The sequence below is a fragment of the Petromyzon marinus genome (assembly GCF_048934315.1).
Source record: "Petromyzon marinus isolate PM22_M1 ecotype Great Lakes invasive population chromosome 77 unlocalized genomic scaffold, UKy_Petmar_22M1.pri1.0 chr77_unloc.4, whole genome shotgun sequence".
NCBI classification, from domain to species: domain Eukaryota; kingdom Metazoa; phylum Chordata; class Hyperoartia; order Petromyzontiformes; family Petromyzontidae; genus Petromyzon; species Petromyzon marinus.
In genome coordinates, this window is record NW_027422624.1 from 431,163 (window position 1) to 449,832 (window position 18,670).

Sequence of the window (18,670 nt, forward strand, 5' to 3'; positions counted from 1 at the left end):
TAGTCATAGCCCATAGTCATAGCCCATAGTCATAGCCCATAGTCATAGCCCATAGTCACAGCCCATAGTCATAGCCCATAGCACATAGTCATAGCCCATAGCCATAGCCCATAGTCATAGCCCATAGCCATAGCCCATAGTCATAGCCCATAGTCATAGCCCATAGCCATAGCCATAGCCCATAGTCATAGCCCATAGTCATAGCCCATAGTCATAGCCCATAGTCATAGCCCATAGCCATAGCCCATAGTCATAGCCCATAGTCATAGCCCATAGTCATACCCCATAGTCATAGCCCATAGTCATAGTAATAGCCCATAGCCATAGCCCATAGCCATTGCCATAGTCATAGCCCATAGACATAGCCCATAGCCATAGCCCATAGCCATAGCCCATAGTCATAGCCCATAGTCATAGCCCATAGTCATAGTCCATAGTCATAGCCCATAGTCATAGCCCATAGTCATAGTAATAGCCCATAGCCATAGCCCATAGTCATAGCCCATAGCCATAGCCCATAGTCATAGCCCATAGCCCATAGTCATAGCCCATATTCATAGCCATAGCCCATAGCCATAGCCCATAGCCATTGCCATAGTCATAGCCCATAGTCATAGCCCATAGTCATAGCCCATAGCCATAGCCCATAGCCATAGCCCATAGTCATAGCCCATAGTCATAGCCCATAGCCATAGCCCATAGTCATAGCCCATAGTCATAGCCCATAGTCATAGCCCATAGTCATAGCCCATAGCCATAGCCCATAGTCATAGCCCATAGTCATAGCCATAGCCCATAGCCATAGCCCATAGCCATAGCCCATAGTCATAGCCCATAGTCATAGTCATAGCCCATAGTCATAGCCCATAGCCATAGCCCATAGCCATAGCCCATAGTCATAGCCCATAGTCATAGCCCATAGTCATAGCCCATAGTCATAGCCCATAGCCATAGCCCATAGTCATAGCCCATAGTCATAGCTCATAGCCATAGCCCATAGCCATAGCCCATAGTCATAGCCCATAGACATAGCCCATAGCCATAGCCCATAGTCATAGCCCATAGTCATAGCCCATAGCCATAGCCCATAGCCATAGTCATAGCCCATAGACATAGCCCATAGCCATAGTCCATAGTCATAGCCTTCTGGCCTTGAAGCCTGCCCCCCTCTTACCCCCCCCATGCCCCCCCCCTCCCGTGCCCCCCCCCCCCCGTGCCCCCCCCCCCCCCACAGAAACACGATCCGCCTCTGCGCGCCATCCCCTGCCTGCACTACCAGCGGCTCAAGGCCCAAGACACCACGGAAGTTCCCGCCGGAGCGCCGGCGCCGGGATCCGGTGCCGTGGAGACCGAGGCTGCGAAATCCGGCGCTCCGGGATCCGGTGCCGTGGAGACCGAGGCTGCGAAATCCGGCGCTCCGGAATCCGGAGCTCTGGATGCCGGTGCCATGGATACCGAGGTTGTGAAAGCCGGCACTCCGGAATCCGGCGCTCCGGAATCCGCGGCTCTGCAGTGCGAGGCTCCGGGATCCGTCTCTCCGGTGTCCGAGGCTGTGAAATCCGGCACTCCGGAATCCGGCGCCATGGATACCGAGGCTCCGGGGTCCGGCACTCCGGGATCCGGCGCTCCGGAATCCGCCTCTCCGCACTCCGAGGCTCCGGGATCCAGTGCTCTGCAATCCGGCACTCCGGAATCCGGTGCCATGGATACCGAGGCTGTGAAATCCGGCGCTCCGGGATCCGGCGCTCCGGGATCCGGCGCTCCGGGATCCGGCGCTCCGGGATCCGGCGCTGGGAATAACGGCGGCGCTCCTGCCGCGATCCCGGATTCCGGAGGTCCGGAATCGGAGCTGAAGCTATCGGTGCCCTCCGTGGTCCAGGGAGGCGAACAGGAGCCACAGGTGCTGAGCGGTTGTGTGAGTGGTTGTGTTAGTGGTTGTGTGTGTGGTTGTGTTGAGTGGTTGTGTGAGTGGTTGTGTTAGTGGTTGTGTGAGTGGTTGTGTGAGTGGTTGTGTTGTGTGGTTGTGTGAGTGGTTGTGTGAGTGGTTGTGTGAGTGGTTGTGTGAGTGGTTGTGTTAGTGGTTGTGTGAGTGGTTGTGTGAGTGGTTGTGTGAGTGGTTGTGTGAGTGGTTGTGCGAGTGGTTGTGTGAGTGGTTGTGTGAGTGGTTGTGTGAGTGGTTGTGTGTGTGGTTGTGTGAGTGGTTGTGTGAGTGGTTGTGTGAGTGGTTGTGAGTGGTTGTGTGAGTGGTTGTGTTAGTGGTTGTGTGAGTGGTTGTGTGAGTGGTTGTGCTGAGTGGTTGTGTGAGTGGTTGTGCGAGTGGTTGTGTGAGTGGTTGTGTGAGTGGTTGTGTGAGTGGTTGTGTGTGTGGTTGTGTGAGTGGTTGTGTGAGTGGTTGTGTGAGTGGTTGTGAGTGGTTGTGTGAGTGGTTGTGTGAGTGGTTGTGTGAGTGGTTGTGTGAGTGGTTGTGTGAGTGGTTGTGTGAGTGGTTGTGCTGAGTGGTTGTGTGAGTGGTTGTGTGAGTGGTTGTGTGAGTGGTTGTGCTGAGTGGTTGTGTGAGTGGTTGTGCTGAGTGGTTGTGTGAGTGGTTGTGTGAGTGGTTGTGTGAGTGGTTGTGTGAGTGGTTGTGCTGAGTGGTTGTGTGAGTGGTTGTGTGAGTGGTTGTGTGAGTGGTTGTGTGTGTGGTTGTGTGAGTGGTTGTGTGAGTGGTTGTGTGAGTGGTTGTGTGAGTGGTTGTGTGAGTGGTTATGGGTGGTTGTGTGTGTGGTTGTGTGAGTGGTTGTGTGAGTGGTTGTGTGAGTGGTTGTGTGAGTGGTTGTGTGAGTGGTTCTGTGTCTGGTTGTGTGTGTGGTTGTGTGAGTGGTTGTGAGTGTGGTTGTGTGAGTGGTTGTGTGAGTGGTTGTGTGAGTGGTTGTGTGAGTGGTTGTGTGAGTGGTTGTGTGAGTGGTTGTGTGAGTGGTTATGGGTGGTTGTGTGAGTGGTTGTGTGAGTGGTTGTGAGTGGTTGTGTGAGTGGTTGTGTGAGTGGTTGTGTGAGTGGTTGTGTGAGTGGTTGTGTGAGTGGTTGTGTTGAGTGGTTGTGTGAGTGGTTGTGTGAGTGGTTGTGTGAGTGGTTGTGTGTGTGGTTGTGTGAGTGGTTGTGTGAGTGGTTGTGTGTGTGGTTGTGTGAGTGGTTGTGCGAGTGGTTGTGCGAGTGGTTGTGCTGAGTGGTTGTGCAGTGTGGTTGTGTGAGTGGTTGTGAGTGGTTGTGTGAGTGGTTGTGTGAGTGGTTGTGTGAGTGGTTGTGTGTGTGGTTGTGTGAGTGGTTGTGCGAGTGGTTGTGCTGAGTGGTTGTGCAGTGTGGTTGTGTGAGTGGTTGTGAGTGGTTGTGTGAGTGGTTGTGTGAGTGGTTGTGTGAGTGGTTGTACTGTGTGGTTGTGTGAGTGGTTGTGTGAGTGGTTGTACTGTGTGGTTGTGTGAGTGGTTGTGTGAGTGGTTGTGTGAGTGGTTGTGAGTGGTTGTGTGAGTGGTTGTGTGAGTGGTTGTGTGAGTGGTTGTGAGTGGTTGTGTGAGTGGTTGTGTGAGTGGTTGTGTGAGTGGTTGTGTGAGTGGTTGTGCTGAGTGGTTGTGCTGAGTGGTTGTGTGAGTGGTTGTGTGAGTGGTTGTGCTGTGTGGTTGTGCTGTGTGGTTGTGCTGTGTGGTTGTGTGAGTGGTTGTGTGTGTGGTTGTGTGAGTGGTTGTGTGAGTGGTTGTGTGAGTGGTTGTGTGAGTGGTTGTGTGAGTGGTTGTGTGAGTGGTTGTGCTGAGTGGTTGTGCTGAGTGGTTGTGTGAGTGGTTGTGTGTCTGGTTGTGTGTGTGGTTGCGCTGAGTTGTTGTGTGAGTGGTTGCACTGAGTGGTTGTGTGAGTGGTTGTGTGAGTGGTTGTGTGAGTGGTTGTGGTGAGTGGTTGTGAGTGGTTGCAGTGAGTGGTTGTGTGAGTGGTTGTGTGAGTGGTTGTGTGAGTGGTTGTGTGAGTGGTTGTGCTGAGTGGTTGTGTGTGTGGTTGTGAGTGGTTGTGTGAGTGGTTGTGCTGTGTGGTTGTGCTGTGTGGTTGTGTGAGTGGTTGTGTGAGTGGTTGTGTGAGTGGTTGTGTGAGTGGTTGTGTGAGTGGTTGTGCTGAGTGGTTGCACTGAGTGGTTGTGTGAGTGGTTGTGTGAGTGGTTGTGTGAGTGGTTGTGTGAGTGGTTGTGTGAGTGGTTGCACTGAGTGGTTGCAGTGAGTGGTTGTGTGAGTGGTTGTGTGAGTGGTTGTGTGAGTGGTTGTGTGAGTGGTTGTGTGAGTGGTTGTGCTGAGTGGTTGCGCTGAGTGGTTGCACTGAGTGGTTGCAGTGAGTGGTTGTGTGAGTGGTTGTGTGAGTGGTTGTGTGTGTGGTTGTGTGAGTGGTTGTGTGAGTGGTTGCGAGTGGTTGCGAGTTGTTGCGTGTGGTTGCAGGCAAGGAAGGGGCTGCTGGACCAGGTGAAGGCCAAGGTGGAGGTCTGCAAAGAGGACTCCATCGGTAACGCCCTGACACTCACTTACACACTCATTTACACACTTACACACTCACTTACACACTCACTCACACACTCACCTACACACTTAGACACTCACTTACACACTCACTCACACACTTACACACTCACTTACACACTCACACTCACTTACACTCACACACTCACTCACTTACACACTCACTTACACACTCACTTACACACTCACTTACACACTTACACACTCATTTACACACTTACACTCTCATTTACACACTCACTTACACACTCACTTACACACTTAGACACTCACTTACACACTCACTCACACACTTACACACTCACTTACACACTCACTTACACACTCACTTACTTACACACTCACTTACACACTCACTTACACACTTACACACTCACTTACACACTCACACTCACTTACACACTCACACTCACACACTTACACTCACTCACACTCACACACTCAAACTCACTTACACACTCACAACAACAACCGCCATTCACCACTAAGTGGCGATGACGTCACCACGACGCTTGTGCCAGGCTATGTGCACCCTGAGGCCACGTGAAGTGTCGAACGCCCGCTGGCAGGAGGTCACGGGGCAGACCCAGGTGCCACGGGTCGACTGACTGAGATGACTGGCTGATGCACCACCTGTGCCCCCTACTGTGCCAACCTGTTGTGCTTTAGCCACCCGGCGCTCCGCTCGTTGTTCTGAGCGCCGCTCCTCCGCCCTCCTTTGTTGTTGGAGGGCGACTGCCTCCAACTGCCCAGTAGCGTCCTTCACGAGCCTCCTCCACAGAGGCCGATCTTGACACCGCTGGTACCGGTCATCGGCAAGTCCACTCAGCTCCACGTCCTCCTGTACCACATCACTCCATCTCTTCTCTAGCCCGTGCTGCGCCCATTTAGCCCCCTCAATCCGGCCGAACAAAAGCTGTTTCGGCATGCGGTGGCTGGGCATGCGGGCTACATGACCCAGCCATCGCAGCCTTGCTCGCCAGAGGAGCTCACCGATGGGACCCTGCCCAGATCTTTCAAGGATTTGTGAGCTCCTCACACAATCCAGTCTGGTTAAACCCAGGATGGATCGTAGGCAGGCCAGCCTAAATGTTTCTAACCGGCGAAGATGTTCCATTAGGGGGGTCCACGCTTCGCAAGCGTAGAGAAGGGAGGGAATTACCGTGGCCGAGAAGACCTGAAGCTTAGTGCGGAGCGACAGACCAGGTAGCTTCCACACAGCGTTACGCAACCAATGAAAAGATATTGCCGCTCGACTGATTCGGAGTGAAACCTCTGCTGTTAAACTGGAGCCGGTCATAAGCACACTGCCCAGGTATGGGAAACTCTCCACTCGCTCCACAACTGCCCCATCACCGATTGGGAGTTGTGGGGGTGGAGTGTCCGATGGTACAAAATACCCAGGCAGGTGCTTAGTTTTGGTGGGGCTGATGGTAAGGGCCCACCTCTTAGTGGCACGCTCCAGTCTCAGCAGCAGCGTCTCTAACTCCTCCTCTGAATGAGCAGCTATTACCAAATCATCAGCATACATCACGTGGTTGAGCAATAGGGAGCCATCCCTTGACCGCACCCGGGCATCGATCAGCCTCCCATTATATCTGTACCATATGGAGATTCCCCCGGTACAGCTATTGAAGGCTTCACAAACTACGTGGTCAAAATAGATGTTAAATAATGTGGGAGCCAGAGGACATCCCTGTCGCACCCCAAGGTGTATAGGGAATGGCTCTGACTCCCGGCCACGTAGTTTTACCCGGGCCCGCTCACCATCATGAAGGTCCTTAATGATCGTGAGCAGAGGGTCAGGTACTCCAAAAGCACGAAGAACAACCCAGAGCCCAGGCCTACTGATGGTATCATAGGCCTTGACCAGGTCAATAAAGCAGAGATGTAGGTCTTGCTGGAATTCCCTACACCTCTGCTGTAGCAGACGGACAGAAAATATGGCATCTGTGCAGGACCGCCCTTTCCTGAAACCGCATTGGGGCTCCGCAAGCCTCTCCTCAGCGTGCCTGGCAAGGCGATGCTGAATAATCCTTGCCAGGACCTTTCCCGGCACACTGAGGAGTGAGATGCCCCTGTAGTTGTTACAGTCTGTGCGGTCCCCCTTCTTAAAAAGGGGGACCACCAGGGCATCCTTCCAATCCTGCGGAACCCGTCCAGTGGTCCAGACTGTTGTTATGATGTCATATAGGGCAGTCTGTGCACAAACACCACCCTCCCTCAGCATTTCACTTGGGAGATCATCTCTGCCCGCTGCCTTTCCTGTTCTCAGACTCCGGATCGCCTTCAGTACTTCCTCAACAGATGTCACCTCAGCCAGCCACTCACAGGGGGTGACTTCTTCGAATATTTGAGGCACCGCAGCCTCAGCAGGGTCATCCCCACTTTGTGCCACGATGTTTTCCTGGCTGAGGGATTTTCCCTCCCCCAGGACTTCACAGAAATGCTCAGCAAATCTGCAAACCTGTTCCTGGGGGTCGGAGATTGGATCACCATTTTTTCCCCTAATGATGGTAATAGGTGTGGCGCTGCAGGTTACTTTTTTGATGGAGTTAAATAGAGAATAGTCATCACGGGCCACTGAGGCAGACTCCATCTCCTCAGCAACCCGCGACCACCACCCATCCTTGCAGTGCCTCACCGCTCTCCGAACCTCCGAGCGAAGGCTGCGGTAAGCCTCCTCATTCTCTGACGTGGGATTCTGTAGCCGATGACAGTGGGCCTGTCGCTTTTTCTCAACCATCGTGAACACCTCTGTCAGCCAGGGTCTCTGGGGAGGTCTGGACCGCGTACCCAAAGCAGCCATTGCAGCTGCATGAGTCACAGTCCTAAACCTCGCCCATTTACCCTCGACATCAGGAGGAGCCGGGGACGATGCCAATCCCAGCCGCAAGCGATGATGACATTCTCGCTTGCAACTTTCATCAGATAACTCAGACCAGGCCACTTTAGGTTGGAATGGGGTCCTGGGTGTACACCCACCACCGGAGTGGAAGAATGGCAGGCGCATCTTACAGATGACTAGTCGATGGCCAGAGGGCAGATCAGCTCCACGGTAGGTCCTGGTGTCAAGGACATGGGCTCGCATCCGCTGGTCCGTCAATATGTAGTCCAGCAGATGTTCTTGCTTGGACCCGGCATGCATCCATGATGTTGTGTGGATGCGCCGATGCCGGAACAGCGTGTTGGTAATTACAAGCCTATGGGCTGCACAAAAATCTAGCAGCCTCCTACCGTTGTTATTGAGCTGATCTGGCCCATGCCCTCCAATCACTCCAGACCAGGTGCCAGCATCATGACCAACTCGGGCATTGAAGTCACCCAACATGATGACTCTATCCCGAGGGGCCACTTTAGCCAGCACCTGTGACAGGAGGTCATAGAAGGCATCTGACTCTTCGGCTTTGCCTGCATCCCTCCACAGATGTTCATCTTCGGTGGGGGCATAAGTAACCACGACCACCATTCCTCGCCTCTGGTTGATGGGAAGGCGAGCCCAAAGTAGCCTGGGGCTTACACCTTCCCACACCTCACTGCCATGCTCCCACGCCCCCTTCATTCTTTTGTTCAAAAGAAGAGCCACACCCTGTTGTTTGGCAGTCTGCTGCCCCGAGTAGAGGACTATCCACCCCTCATAGTAGCAGGAGCCAGAGCCGGTCCACCGGACCTCCTGAATGCCACAGAGATCCAGGAGGTACCGGTCCAGTTCCCGACAGAGGAGTGGCAGCCTCTCCTCTGCAGTGAGCGTTCGAACATTCCACGTGGCCACACGTAGTGGCTTTTCGTTGTTTCTGGAGTAGCCCCGAGGGTAGGTATTCAATCTCCTGGCTCCGCCAATTGGGGTTTGGCCAGGAGACGTCTTAGACGCTTGGCCCCCCGGGGCCTCCGGCACAAGCTTATTAGTTACATATTTCAGTTTAACTCGTGGTTTAGTGGTAATTAATTGAAGGTGGAGGGGTTACCAGCCCCTCGCACCCGTCCAGAGCCCCCGTTTAGCCCCTGTGGTGGACACAGACGCCATGAGGGGAGGAGCCAATCAAAATTGGATCTCCCCCCACAGCATTGTCCACGACAGAGTTGCCCGTCCGGCACCGCGAGGAGGTAGGGGGTTCTAGATTTAAAGCTTTCGTGACTGCTAGGATCCATACTCTTTGGTTCTATTGGGTAAAGTCATTTACCTACGTGACTTTACCCAATAGAACCAACGAGTAAGGTAGAGGGTTGTTTTGCCCTCACACTCACCACCCTCACTCACACTCACCCTCACACACTCACTCACACACTCACTCACACTCACCCTCACTCACACTCACCCTCACTCACACTCACCACCCTCACTCACACTCACCCTCACACACTCACTCACACATTCACTCACACTCACCCTCACTCACACTCACCCTCACTCACCCTCACTCACCCTCACACTCACCCTCACTCACCCACACACTCTCACCCTCACTCACCCTCACACTCACCCTCACTCACACTCTCACTCACCCTCACTCACCCTCACACCCTCACTCACACTCACCCACACTCACCCTCACTCACCCTCACTCACACTCACCCACACTCACCCTCACTCACCCTCACTCACACTCTCACTCACCCTCACACTCACCCTCACTCACACTCACCCTCACTCACCCTCACTCACCCTCACGCTCACCCTCACATTAACCCTCACACTCACCCTCACCCTCACACTCACCCTCACTCACCCTCACCCTCACCCACACTTTATCTCCCTCCCCTGTGCTGTGGTTTGTGTGTTGTAGATGCGGATCAGCTGAGGAGCTACCTGGAGAAACGCTTCGACTTTGAGCAGGTGACCCCAAGGGACTCGCTCACCACTCGCTCACCACTCACTCACCACTCACTCACCACTCACTCACTCGCTCACCACTCACTCGCTCGCTCACTCACACGCTCACTCACCACTCACCACTCACTCACCACTCACTCATCACTCACTCGCTCACCACTCACGCGCCACTCACTCACTCACCACTCGCTCACCACTCACTCGCTCACCACTCACTCACTCACCCACTCGCTCACCACTCACTCGCTCGCTCACTCACACGCTCACTCACCACTCACTCACCACTCACTCATCACTCACTCGCCACTCACTCACCACTCACTCACCACTCACTCACCACTCACTCGCTCACTCACTCACTCGCTCGCTCACTCACCACTCACTCGCTCACTCACTCACTCGCTCACCACTCACTCACTCACTCACTACTCACTCACCATTCACTCACTCACCACTCACTCACCATTCACTCGCTCACTCACTCACCACTCACTCACCACTCACTCGCTCACCACTCGCTCACCACTCACTCACCCACTCACTCACTCGCTCACCACTCACTCGCTCGCTCACTCACTCGCTCACTCACCACTCACCACTCGCTCACTCACTCGCTCACTCTCTCACTCACTCTCTCACTCGCTCACTCGCTCACTCACTCACCACTCACTCACCACTCACTCGCTCACCACTCACCACTCTCTCACTCACCACTCGCTCACCACTCACTCGCTCACCACTCACTCACTCACTCGCTCACCACTCACTCGCTCGCTCACTCACCACTCACTCACTCACTCGCTCACTCACTCACCACTCGCTCTCTCACTCACTCACTCGCTCACTCGCTCACCACTCACTCACCACTCGCTCACCACTCACTCACCACTCGCTCACCACTCGCTCACCACTCACTCACCACTCGCTCACCACTCACTCACTCACTCTCTCACTCTCTCACTCACTCACTCTCTCACTCACTCACTCACCACTCACTCACCACTCACTCACCACTCGCTCACTCACTCGCTCACCACTCGCTCACCAATCGCTCACCACTCGCTCACCACTCGCACACTCACTCACTCGCTCGCTCACTCACCACTCACCACTCACTCTCTCACTCACTCACTCGCTCACTCGCTCACCACTCACTCACTCGCTCACCACTCACTCGCTCACTCACTCACCACTCACTCACTCACTCGCTCACTCGCTCACTCACTCACTCACTCGCTCACCACTCACTCACCACTCGATCACCACTCACTCACCACTCGCTCACCACTCACTCACTCACTCTCTCACTCTCTCTCACTCACTCACTCTCTCACTCACTCGCTCACCACTCACTCACCACTCACTCACCACTCGCTCACTCACTCGCTCACCACTCGCTCACCACTCGCTCACCACTCGCTCACCACTCGCTCACCACTCGCACACTCACTCACTCGCTCGCTCACTCACCACTCACCACTCACTCTCTCACTCACTCACTCGCTCACTCGCTCACCACTCACTCACTCTCTCACTCTCTCACTCGCTCACCACTCGCTCGCTCACTCACCACTCACTCTCTCACTCACTCACTCACCACTCACTCGCTCACTCACTCACTCGCTCACTCACTCACTCACCACTCACTCACTCACCACTCACTCACTCACTCACCACTCACTCACTCACCACTCACTCACTCACTCTCTCACTCACTCACTCACCACTCACTCACTCTCTCACTCACTCACTCGCTCACTCTCTCACTCGCTCACTCACTCTGCATTCCCATCTCACCGTTGTCACCGTGTCTCTGTGTGTCTCTGTGTGTCTCTGTGTGTCTCTGTGTGTCTCTGTGTGTCTTTGTGTGTCTCTGCGTGTCTCTGTGTGTCTCTGTGTGTCTCCGTGTCTCTGTGTCTCTGTGTGTGTCCGTGTCTCTGAGTGTCTCTGTGTGTGTCTCTGTGTGTCTCTGTGTCTCTGTGTGTCTCTGTGTGTCTCTGTGTGTCACCATGTCTCTGTGTCTCTGTGTGTCACCGTGTCTCTGTGTCTCTGTGTGTGTCCGTGTCTCTGTGTGTCTCTGCGTGTCTCTGTGTGTCTCTGTGTGTCTCACCGTGTCTCTGTGTGTCTCACCGTGTCTCTGTGTGTCTCACCGTGTCTCTGTGTGTCTCTGTGTGTCTCACCGTGTCTCTGTGTCTCTGTGTGTCTCTGTGTGTCTCACCGTGTCTCTGTGTCTCTGTGTCTCACCGTGTCTCTGTGTGTCTCTGTGTGTCTCACCGTGTCTCTGTGTGTCTCACCGTGTCTCTGTGTGTCTCACCGTGTCTCTGTGTGTCTCTGTGTGTCTCACCGTGTCTCTGTGTCTCTGTGTGTCTCTGTGTGTCTCACCGTGTCTCTGTGTCTCTGTGTCTCACCGTGTCTCTGTGTGTCTCTGTGTGTCTCACCGTGTCTCTGTGTGTCTCTGTGTCTCACCGTGTCTCTGTGTGTCTCTGTGTCTCTGTGTGTCTCACCGTGTCTCTGTGTGTCTCTGTGTGTCTCACCGTGTCTCTGTGTCTCTGTGTCTCACCGTGTCTCTGTGTGTCTCTGTGTGTCTCACCGTGTCTCTGTGTGTCTCACCGTGTCTCTGTGTGTCTCACCGTGTCTCTGTGTGTCTCTGTGTGTCTCACCGTGTCTCTGTGTCTCTGTGTGTCTCTGTGTGTCTCACCGTGTCTCTGTGTCTCTGTGTCTCACCGTGTCTCTGTGTGTCTCTGTGTGTCTCACCGTGTCTCTGTGTGTCTCTGTGTCTCACCGTGTCTCTGTGTGTCTCTGTGTCTCTGTGTGTCTCACCGTGTCTCTGTGTGTCTCTGTGTGTCTCACCGTGTCTCTGCGTGTCTCTGTGTCTCCGCGTGTCTCTGTGTGTCTCACCGTGTCTCTGTGTGTCTCACCGTGTCTCTGTGTGTCTCACCGTGTCTCACCGTGTCTCTGTGTGTCTCTGTGTGTCTCACTGTGTCTCCGTGTGTCTCTGTGTGTCTCACCGTGTCTCTGTGTGTCTCTGTGTCTCACCGTGTCTCTGTGTGTCTCACCGTGTCTCACCGTGTCTCACCATGTCTCTGTGTCTCTGTGTGTCTCACTGTGTCTCTGTGTCTCTGTGTGTCTCTGTGTGCCTCACCGTGTCTCTGTGTGTCTCACCGTGTCTCTGTGTGTCTCTGTGTGTCTCACCGTGTCTCTGTGTCTCTGTGTCTCTGTGTGTCTCTGTGTGTCTCACCGTGTCTCTGTGTGTCTCACCGTGTCTCACCGTGTCTCTGTGTGTCTCTGTGTCTCTGTGTGTCTCTGTGTCTCTCTGTGTCTCACCGTGTCTCTGTGTGTCTCACCGTGTCTCTGTTTCTCTGTGTGTCTCACCGTGTCTCTGTGTGTCTCACCGTGTCTCTGTGTGTCTCACCGTGTCTCTGTGTGTCTCTGTGTGTCTCACCGTGTCTCACCGTGTCTCCGCGTGTCTCACCGTGTCTCACCTTGTCTCACCGTGTCTCTGTGTGTCTCACCGTGTCTCTGTGTGTCTCACCGTGTCTCTGTGTGTCTCACCGTGTCTCACCGTGTCTCTCTGTGTCTCTGTGTGTCTCTGTGTGTCTCACCGTGTCTCTGTGTGTCTCTGTGTCTCACCGTGTCTCACCGTGTCTCTGTGTGTCTCACCGTGTCTCTGTGTGTCTCACCGTGTCTCTGTGTGTCTCTGTGTGTCTCTGTGTGTCTCACCGTGTCTCCGTGTGTCTCCGCGTGTCTCCGCGTGTCTCTGTGTGTCTCACCGTGTCTCTGTGTCTCACCGTGTCTCACCGTGTCTCTGTGTGTCTCTGTGTGTCTCACCGTGTCTCTGTGTCTCTGTGTCTCACCGTGTCTCTGTGTGTCTCTGTGTGTCTCACCGTGTCTCTGTGTCTCACCGTGTCTCTGTGTGTCTCACCGTGTCTCACCGTGTCTCTGTGTGTCTCTGTGTCTCTGTGTGTCTCACCGTGTCTCTGTGTGTCTCTGTGTGTCTCACCGTGTCTCTGCGTGTCTCTGTGTCTCCGCGTGTCTCTGTGTGTCTCACCGTGTCTCTGTGTGTCTCACCGTGTCTCTGTGTGTCTCACCGTGTCTCCGTGTGTCTCTGTGTGTCTCTGTGTGTCTCACCGTGTCTCTGTGTCTCTGTGTCTCACCGTGTCTCTGTGTGTCTCTGTGTGTCTCACCGTGTCTCTGTGTCTCTGTGTCTCTGTGTGTCTCACCGTGTCTCTGTGTCACCGTGTCTCCGTGTGTCTCATCGTGTCTCTGTGTGTCTCTGTGTGTCTCTGTGTGTCTCACCGTGTCTCTGTGTGTCTCTGTGTGTCTCACCGTGTCTCTGTGTCTCACCGTGTCTCTGTGTGTCTCACCGTGTCTCACCGTGTCTCTGTGTGTCTCTGTGTCTCTGTGTGTCTCACCGTGTCTCTGTGTGTCTCTGTGTGTCTCACCGTGTCTCTGCGTGTCTCTGTGTCTCCGCGTGTCTCTGTGTGTCTCACCGTGTCTCTGTGTGTCTCACCGTGTCTCTGTGTGTCTCACCGTGTCTCCGTGTGTCTCTGTGTGTCTCTGTGTGTCTCACCGTGTCTCTGTGTCTCTGTGTCTCACCGTGTCTCTGTGTGTCTCTGTGTGTCTCACCGTGTCTCTGTGTCTCTGTGTCTCTGTGTGTCTCACCGTGTCTCTGTGTCACCGTGTCTCCGTGTGTCTCATCGTGTCTCTGTGTGTCTCTGTGTGTCTCTGTGTGTCTCACCGTGTCTCTGTGTGTCTCTGTGTGTCTCACCGTGTCTCTGTGTCACCGTGTCTCCGTGTGTCTCATCGTGTCTCCGCGTGTCTCAGGTGACGGTGAAGAAGTTCCGCACGTGGGCGGAGCGCCGGCAGTTCCACCGTGATGCACGGCGAGTCCAGAGCGAGGCCGAAAGGCCGGTGCTGCCCTCGACGCAGAGACTCATCACGCTGTCCCTGTGCTCCTCACCCAGCGCCAGCAAGCGTGGTGAGCAGCTCGCCCGCTCACCAACTCACCAACTCACCACTCACTCGCTCACCAACTCACTCGCTCGCTCACTCACTCGCTCGCTCGCTCACTCACTCACCAACTCGCTCACTCACCCAGAGACTCATCACGCTGTCCCTGTGCTCCTCACCCAGCGCCAGCAAGCGTGGTGAGCAGCTCGCTCGCTCACCAACTCACCAACTCGTTCACCAACTCACCAACTCACCACTCACTCGCTCACCAACTCACTCACTCGCTCGCCACTCACTCGCTCGCCAACTCGCTCACTCACCCAGAGACTCATCACGCTGTCCCTGTGCTCCTCACCCAGCGCCAGCAAGCGTGGTGAGCAGCTCGCCCGCTCACCAACTCGCTCACCAACTCACCACTCATTCGCCCGCTCACTCACTCACTCACCAACTCACTCACTCACCCAGAGACTCATCACGCTGTCCCTGTGCTCCTCACCCAGCGCCAGCAAGCGTGGTGAGCAGCTCACTCGCTCACCAACTCACCAACTCGTTCACCAACTCACCAACTCACCACTCACTCGCTCACCAACTCACTCACTCGCTCGCCACTCACTCGCTCGCCAACTCGCTCACTCACCCAGAGACTCATCACGCTGTCCCTGTGCTCCTCACCCAGCGCCAGCAAGCGTGGTGAGCAGCTCACCCGCTCACCAACTCACCAACTCACTCAACAACTCGCTCACTCACTCACTCACCAACTCACTCACTCGCTCGCCACTCACTCGCTCGCCCGCTCACCAACTCACTCACTCACCAACTCACTCACCCAGAGACTCATCACGCTGTCCCTGTGCTCCTCACCCAGCGCCAGCAAGCGTGGTGAGCAGCTCGCCCGCTCACCAACTCGCTCACCAACTCACCACTCACTCGCTCACCAACTCACCACTCACTCGCTCGCTCACTCACTCGCTCACCAACTCGCTCACTCACCCAGAGACTCATCACGCTGTCCCTGTGCTCCTCACCCAGCGCCAGCAAGCGTGGTGAGCAGCTCGCCCGCTCACCAACTCGCTCACCAACTCACCACTCATTCGCCCGCTCACTCACTCGCTCGCTCACTCACTCACTCACCAACTCACTCACTCACCCAGAGACTCATCACGCTGTCCCTGAGCTCCTCACCCAGCGCCAGCAAGCGTGGTGAGCAGCTCGCCCGCTCACCAACTCACCAACTCACCACTCACTCGCTCACCAACTCACTCGCTCGCTCACTCACTTGCTCGCTCGCTCACTCACTCACCAACTCGCTCACTCACCCAGAGACTCATCACGCTGTCCCTGTGCTCCTCACCCAGCGCCAGCAAGCGTGGTGAGCAGCTCGCTCGCTCACCAACTCACCAACTCACCACTCACTCGCTCACCAACTCACTCGCTCACTCACTTGCTCGCTCGCTCACTCACTCACCAACTCGCTCACTCACCCAGAGACTCATCACGCTGTCCCTGTGCTCCTCACCCAGCGCCAGCAAGCGTGGTGAGCAGCTCGCCCGCTCACCAACTCACCAACTCACCACTCACTCGCTCACCAACTCGCTCACCAACTCACTCACCAACTCACTCGCTCACCAACTCGCTCACTCACCAAGAGACTCATCACGCTGTCCCTGTGCTCCTCACCCAGCGCCAGCAAGCGTGGTGAGCAGCTCGCCCGCTCACCAACTCACCAACTCACCACTCACTCGCTCACCAACTCACTCGCTCGCTCACTCACTCGCTCGCTCGCTCACTCACTCACCAACTCGCTCACTCACCCAGAGACTCATCACGCTGTCCCTGTGCTCCTCACCCAGCGCCAGCAAGCGTGGTGAGCAGCTCGCCCGCTCACCAACTCACCAACGCACCACTCACTCGCTCACCAACTCGCTCACCAACTCACTCACCAACTCACTCGCTCACCAACTCGCTCACTCACCAAGAGACTCATCACGCTGTCCCTGTGCTCCTCACCCAGCGCCAGCAAGCGTGGTGAGCAGCTCGCCCGCTCACCAACTCACCAACTCGCTCACCAACTCGCTCACCAACTCGCTCACCAACTCACCACTCACTCGCTCGCTCGCTCACTCACTCACTCACCAACTCACTCGCTCACTCATTCACCCACTCACTCACCCACTCACTCACTCACCCACTCACCCAACCACCCACTCACTCGCTCACTCGCTCACTCACCACTCACTCGCTCACTCAGACACTCACCACTCACTCACTTACTCACTCACCACTCACTCGTTCGCTCGCTCACTCACCCACTCACTCGCTCACTCACTCACACACTCACTCACCCACTCTCTCGCTCTTTCGCTCACTCTCCACTCACCACTCACTCGCTCGCTCACCAACTCACTCACTCACCACTCACTCACCAACTCACTCACTCGCTCACTCACCACTCACTCACCAACTCACTCCACTCACTCACTCACTCACCAACTCACTCACTCACTCACCCACCCACTCACTCACTCGCTCACTCACTCACTCACCCACCCACTCACTCACCCACTCACTCACTCATTCACCCACCCACTCACTCCTTCACTCACTCACCCACTCACTCACTCAGACACTCACTCACTCACTCAGACGTGTGTACCTGTGTGTGTGTATGTGTGTAGACTGTGTGTTTGTGTGTAATTGTGTGTAATTGTCTTCCCTTGTGTGTGTGTGTACCCGTGTGTATAATTGTGTGTGTGTTTAATTGTGCGTGTGTGTGTGTAATTGTGTGTGTGTAACTGTGTGTGTGTGTAATTGTGTGTGTAACTGTGTAACTGTGTGTGTGCGCAACTGTGTGTGTGTGTAATTGTGTGTGTATGTGTGTAGCTGTGTGTGTAACAGTATGTGTGTAACTGTGTGTGTGTAGCTGTGTGTGTAACAGTGTGTGTGTGTGTAACTGTGTGTGTGTGTAACTGTGTGTGTGTAACTGTGTGTGTGTGTGTAACTGTGTGTGTAACTGTGTGTGTGTAACTGTGTGTGTGTGTAACTGTGTGTGTGTGTGTAACTGTGTGTGTGTAACTGTATGTGTGTAACTGTGTGTAACTGTGTGTGTGTAACTGTGTGTGTGTGTCACTGTGTGTGTGTAACTGTGTGTGTGTAACTGTGTGTGTGTGTAACTGTGTGTGTGTAACTGTGAGTGTGTGTCACTGTGTGTGTGTAACTGTGTGTGTGTAACTGTGTGTTTAACCCGGGGGGCCAGGCGTCTATGACGTCTCCTGGCCAAACCCCAATTGGCGGAGCCAGGAGATTGAATACCTACCCTCGGGGCTACTCCAGAAACAACGAAAAGCCACTACGGGTGGCCACGTGGAATGTTCGAACGCTCACTGCAGAGGAGAGGCTGCCACTCCTCTGTCGGGAGCTGGACCGGTACCGCCTGGATCTATGCGGCATTCAGGAGGTCCGGTGGACCGGCTCTGGCTCCTGCCACCATGAGGGGTGGACAGTCCTCTACTCGGGGCAGCAGACTGCCAAACAACAGGGTGTGGGTCATCTTTTGAACAAAAGAATGAAGGGGGCGTGGGAGCGTGGTGGTGAGGTGTGGGAAGCTGTAAGCCCCAGGCTACTTTGGGCTCGCCTTCCCATCAACCGGAGGCGAGGAATGGTGGTCGTGGTTACTTATGCCCCCACCGAAGATGAACATCCGTGGAGGGATGCAGGCAAAGCCGATGAGTCAGATGCCTTCTATGACCTCCTGTCACAGGTGCTGGCTAAAGTGGCCCCTCGGGATAGAGTCATCATGTTGGGTGACTTCAATGCCCGAGTTGGTCATGATACTGGCACCTGGTCTGGAGTGATTGGAGGGCATGGGCCAGATCAGCTCAATAACAACGGTAGGAGGCTGCTAGATTTTTGTGCAGCCCATGGGCTTGTCATTACCAACACTCTGTTCCGGCATCGGCGCATCCACACAACATCATGGATGCATGCCGGGTCCAAGCAAGAACATCTGCTGGACTACATAGTGACGGACCAGCGAATGCGAGCCCATGTCCTTGACACCAGGACCTACCGTGGAGCTGATCTGCCCTCTGACCATCGACTAGTCATCTGTAAGATGCGCCTGCCATTCTTCCACTCCGGTGGTGGGTGTACACCCAGGACCCCATTCCAACCTAAAGTGGCTTGGTCTCAGTTATCTGATGAAAGTTGCAAGCGAGAATTTCATCATCGCTTGCGGCTGGGATTGGCATCGTCCCCGACTCCTGATGTCGAGGGTAAATGGGCGAGGTTTAGGACTGTGACTCATGCAGCTGCAATGGCTGCTTTGGGTACGCGGTCCAGACCTCCCCAGACACCCTGGATGACAGAG

The 18,670-nt window shown here is 54.9% G+C and overlaps 1 protein-coding gene across 1 annotated transcript in view; it reads left to right on the plus strand.

The window, feature by feature from the left end:
* Positions 1 to 18,670, plus strand: part of LOC116937241 (uncharacterized) — a gene marked incomplete at its 3' end in the record, with an annotated part of 141,891 nt that overhangs the window by 100,304 nt on the left and 22,917 nt on the right. Inside the window, exons 5-8 of the mRNA XM_076058639.1 lie at positions 1,235 to 1,900; positions 4,446 to 4,509; positions 9,308 to 9,357; positions 14,179 to 14,332. Of these exons, the coding sequence (XP_075914754.1) occupies positions 1,235 to 1,900; positions 4,446 to 4,509; positions 9,308 to 9,357; positions 14,179 to 14,332 (934 nt within the window). The remainder of the gene's footprint in view (positions 1 to 1,234; positions 1,901 to 4,445; positions 4,510 to 9,307; positions 9,358 to 14,178; positions 14,333 to 18,670) is intronic.